This window comes from Notothenia coriiceps, unplaced genomic scaffold, assembly GCF_000735185.1.
Source record: "Notothenia coriiceps isolate Sejong01 unplaced genomic scaffold, NC01 NC01_scaffold00001080, whole genome shotgun sequence".
In the NCBI taxonomy this organism is placed as follows: Eukaryota; Metazoa; Chordata; class Actinopteri; order Perciformes; family Nototheniidae; genus Notothenia; species Notothenia coriiceps.
In genome coordinates, this window is record NW_011333781.1 from 157,875 (window position 1) to 163,073 (window position 5,199).

Here is a 5,199-nt window from a genome sequence, read left to right on the forward strand (position 1 = left end):
ACGGAGACGGTCCTGTCCAATCGGAGACTCCACAATCGCTACGATTACAAGTGTTTCGGCTGGTATAATCAGGTTGTTGTCAGCCGTAACAAACACTATCGGTGAAAGGACTATCTCGACCCAGACGTAACGGCTAAACTTGAAGTATAGCAGAAGCAGGAAGTAAAAAGGAACTCACCTTGTGGTATAACCGGCAAGAGAGAAAGCCTTTGAGCTCCATACTGTTTCAGAGATAATCCTTGATAATCCATGATATGGCGTTTCATCACGGCAGTATTTAGTTTAGGCAGTAGCTGCCGGGTCCCGCATGGGCTCAGCCCCCTCCTTTTTTTAATCAATTCTTTATACCCAAAATCATCACTTTTGAAACAGGAAGTGAAATGGGGGGATATGAGGGATGGCTAGAATGGATGATCTGTTTGGTATTTTGAGCAAAACACTTCATAGACATGTTTTTTATATATTTGTATATATCTGAGACCTATGCTATTGCCTAAAAATAGCATGATAGGTGCACTTTAAGTTAATAACAATGAGTTATAGAATAAAGAAATAAAGATATAAAAATAACAACGTCTTTTTACAGCTCAGGACACAAAGACATTTCATAAAATAAAATACATCTGTATGCTGGCACCTCTTTAGCTTTCTCCTCCTCCTCCTCCACCTGCCCCCTCAGCACGCTGCATATGTTCTGCAGAGAGTCGGCCTGCTCTTCCGTTTTCTCCAGAGCACGGACCACAGATCTCAGGTTTTCCTGAAAACACAACAAGACATCATGTAACGCAATAACAGACATTTACTCATTTATATTTCAGATAAATTAATGCACTTTTGTACGTCTTATACATGAATATGTGTCCCCGGTGTGTCAGGGAACTCACCAAGAGTCAGAAAACACAACCCTCTCTATTTTCCTCCATACCCAAATCTCTTAAAAAGGGGTTGCAACGGATCTGATACAGGCTGATCCAGATTTGAACACTTCTCTGACGTTAGGACGGTGGCGCTACGGCTATTGGGCCAACTCCACCAATCAGGAGGAGACAGCCACGGACATTGCCGTTCGAAAGCGCTGGAGACGCTGTAGTACATATTTCAGGCTGAGCGAAATGAGGCATGGCTAAAATGCATGATCTGTTTGGTATTTTGAAAAATAAAACGTATAAATATACCTTATATAGGTATGGTCCTACACTATATGTGACCTGCTCTATCATTTTCAGTCACATTGACCCTGAAACACATTTTGAGTTTGATACACTGTTGAAAAGATGAGATTCTTAGCTTTCTAATGATATCAATATTGTCTTTATCCTCCAAATATTAAGCAAAATACGTCACTTTACATAATGAATGTCATCGAACCATGATTTTGAGAAAAAGGCCTTCAAAGTTTGCAGTACTTTCTTAGGTATTTATTCAAATGAACCATACCATAACACGAATTCATCTAGAGCTGTTTGCACAAAAACACACATGCTTATGCGCACACATCTATTCCCATGTACATGGCCATGTGCACACCCAGACCACATGCACACCCGTACTCACGTGCACGCCCGTACTCACGTGCACGCCCGTACTCACNCTTTTCATTCATAATGTCAGCCGGGGGGAGGGGGGGCAGCGCTGCGGAAGAGCAGCGTGAGAGCTGTCATCTTCCCATTACAAGCTTCAAACATGTATTTATCGTTTGATTTTGGAAATAAAAGTTTCAGATTCTGAAAGCCAAGACTTTGTTTATTTGAAATCAAACAAAACACCAAAACCCCGAAAAACTAGTTTTTTACTCAAATCCACGTTTATTTTGAAATGAGCCGTTGCGACTTCCGACTGATTTCGATAGAGCGGGTCACATATTATTCAAATATAGCATGATAGGTCCACTTTAAGGTTTATTGCATATAGGACTGAAGCTTACAATTATCTTCATAAATGATGTGATTATTTATTCCATAATCAATTTATAATTTAGTCAATAGATAGCCAAAACCTATTTAAAAATGACCCTCCTTGCATATCCCAGTGAGGTAAACTAGATTAGATATCAAGAGCTGAACATGTTTTGCTTTTTTAATTATTTAAGAAATAACTTGTAATGCTGTCCATGTATTTCCAATCAAACATATACATCAACTAATAGTTTCAGCACCAACTGAAATGTAAATTATGAGGTTAAGTTTACATTTTTTAAATATTCCAGCCTCTTCACCAGACTCCAGTGTTTCTCACCTCCACTGTGCTCAGGGTCTTCTTCCCCACCCCTGACTTCTTGGCCTCCTCTTGGCGGTTCTGAGAAAAACACTCATTTTGTTTCTGCACTGGAACTTTGAGCTCTGCACATTTAGCAAGAAACCTACAAAAAGTTAGGGAAATATGTCAGCACCTGTAATTACAAGATACCAGGCACATGCAATTCGTTTTTATCCTTATTTCAGAATAATTTCTCACCTGCTTTTAATTATGTTTAGATGTTCCCGGCTCTCTTTCTTCTCTTTCCGCCTCAAAGCAATAGTTGCTCTGGGAAAAGAGGACAAGACGATAAAGATGTTGACCATTTATTCTGCTGTTTTTCAAATGCCTCATAGTCTTTAGGGGGAAATGGCTGGCTTCAATTATTATTATAGCTATATTACATTACATGTTAGACGCTTTTATCCAAAGCGACATACATACTCAATACTGTGGGCAATCCCCACAGGAGCAATTTGGGGAGAAGTGTCTTGCCCAGGGACACAACGACATGCTGACTGCAGTGGGGTTTGAACCTGATCCGAACACTAACGCACTAGACCACTGCGCCACAGCCTACCCTAGCTATATATTTTAAGCTGATACCTATCCCACCTTTATCAATATTTGAAAGTTTAAAAAACCTAATGACAATTAATCAACTGGTCTGTGATCTCTGGCTAACAAATAATGTAAAAGGGGAATTCTTTTCTAAAATAACCTCAAAATAGTTGGCATTTCTGTACTTAAATCTATTGTTAATCGAGTTGTCACTAGGCTTATTCTTCACCAATACTGACATGCTGGTAACAAACTGGCCCATTTATCAATATAACTCTAGGCACAATAAATAAACAAAAAAATGTAAAGTTAAAATATGTCTCAGACTGTAAACCATAACTGATAACTATTGATCAAATCTATAATTGATTGTGTAATTACATTGCATGTTACTTGTTAGACACTTTTATCCAAAGCGACTTACATACTCAATACTGTGGGCAATCCCCACAGGAGCAATTTGGGGTGAAGTGTCTTGCCCAGGGACACAACGACATGCTGACTGCAGTGGGGTTTGCACCTGAGACCCCCTAATCCCAACACCAAGGCTCTATCCACTGCGCCACACACCTCCCAATCCAATCAATAGTTTTTTTACATGTATACCTTACAAAGTGGCCCGAGTCTATATACCGAAAATAAGAAAATACTACTTTTTAAGGGTAACACTCAGGAGTAGTAAGCTGGAAAACAACACAGTGAAACTCACAGTATGGACAAATCCATCATGTTTTCCAGAGCAATGATGGAAGATGCTGGCATCGGCCTCCACTTTTCCTTTCCTTTGACTTTGTGAGGGACTGAAGGTGAGACCTCAGCTATTTCAGGACACAAACAGGAACAATACAATGACAAGAGAAAGTAACAACATTGCATTAGGCTTGTTTTGTGGGCTGAAACGTATTTATATTCAACATCTGAAGAGACATGACATCACATTGTGCTATGAAGGGTTTTCTAACCTTTCCTCTTCTTGGCTGCGTTTGGCCGGGTGCTCTTGCCATTGGGCTTTGGGTCCTACACACACATTGTTGACGTTAACAGGAGACTGCAGACAGGAGCCAACATCAGCTGGAGTATTAACTGATCTTACCTGAATCTCTGCTGATTGTTTTTTTGTCCTCTGGACAGGTTTTTTTTTTTTCTTCATGTTAGGTGTTTTTGTAGAGTCTGGGTTAGAGCCTCTTACAGGCTTCATCTCTGCTAACGCGAGCTAGCTTAGACCACGATGAAGCTAATGTAACGTTAGCTGTTATAGCGTCTGGCTAGGCTAACGTAAATAACAATAGCAACATTAAAAACGAAGTTCCCTTGTTGGATACATGAATAACTAATACTTGATATACAACTTTTATACAAATGAAATCGTAAACTGGACTTGTTGTCATCAGCTGAGGCACTTTACCGCGCTGCTGTTTTCGAACAGGTTAGCACGTAATGCGCATGCGTCAATAGTGTGCTTTTTCTCCCCAGAGTCAAGACTGACAGGCAGCTATAAGGTTAAGATTTCATGGCCTAACACAACATTTGAAGGCATCATATTCACACTAGAATTATTATTGTATGAATCATACAATGGCTAATACAGCAGACTTCTTTGAGAAAACAAAACCCACATGACAAAGGTCCCATCTCCAACATAGGAACAAGGCACGTTTTTTTCTCCAATTGTATCTCTTTGAAATTGTCTTGGGCCCTTTCTCATTTCTCCAACTCCCCTCCTCGACTCCCCTCCTCGACTCCCCTCCTCGACTCCTATCATAGGAGTCGAGGAGGGGAGTCGAGGAGGGGAGTCGAGGAGGGGAGTTGGAGAAATGAGAAAGGGCCCAAGACAATTTCAAAGAGATACAATTGGAGAANCCAACAATAATCACGTTGTTCTTTAACATTAATAAGCCGCAGAGACTTGAACTTTACTTGCTGCTTTGTACTTCTCCTCCACTACATGTATTTAATCCCTTTAGTTACTTCACAGATGTGGATGAATGATGTGAGATCTAATCAAGTGTTGAATCAGACTTTAGTTCCACCTGGAGTAAATCCACAAGCTACCCTGCAGTATACAAAGTCATTCAAACTAGCTGCACCTTTACCAGCTTTGAGAACACTTTCATGATCAATCATTATAAAACATATCATATATATTATTCTGAAATGGACCAATCTGCACAATGACTATTTTTACTGTCGCTACTTTCACTATATTTTAATGAGAATACTTTTCTACTTTTACTTGAGGAACATTTTGAATGCAGGACTTTTAATATAAAAGAGTATTCCTACACTCTGGTACTTCTACTTTTACTAAGTACAAGATCTGAGTACTTCTACTTTTACTACAAGACCTGAGTACTTCTACTTTTACTCAAGTACAAGATCTGAGTACTAATACTTTACTTATAT

General features: G+C 39.6%; 1 protein-coding gene across 1 annotated transcript in view; it reads right to left on the reverse strand.

The window, feature by feature from the left end:
• The window catches only part of cenpq (centromere protein Q), a 9,813-nt gene extending 5,265 nt beyond the window's left edge, over nt 1-4,548 (reverse strand). Inside the window, exons 1-6 of the mRNA XM_010786455.1 lie at nt 3,890-4,548; nt 3,759-3,813; nt 3,506-3,614; nt 2,455-2,523; nt 2,236-2,359; nt 638-757 (exon numbers count right to left, since the gene is read on the reverse strand). Coding sequence (XP_010784757.1) covers nt 638-757; nt 2,236-2,359; nt 2,455-2,523; nt 3,506-3,614; nt 3,759-3,813; nt 3,890-3,994 — 582 coding nt within the window. The 5' untranslated portion in view covers nt 3,995-4,548. The remainder of the gene's footprint in view (nt 1-637; nt 758-2,235; nt 2,360-2,454; nt 2,524-3,505; nt 3,615-3,758; nt 3,814-3,889) is intronic.
• Nucleotides 4,549-5,199: the final 651 nt, after the last annotated feature.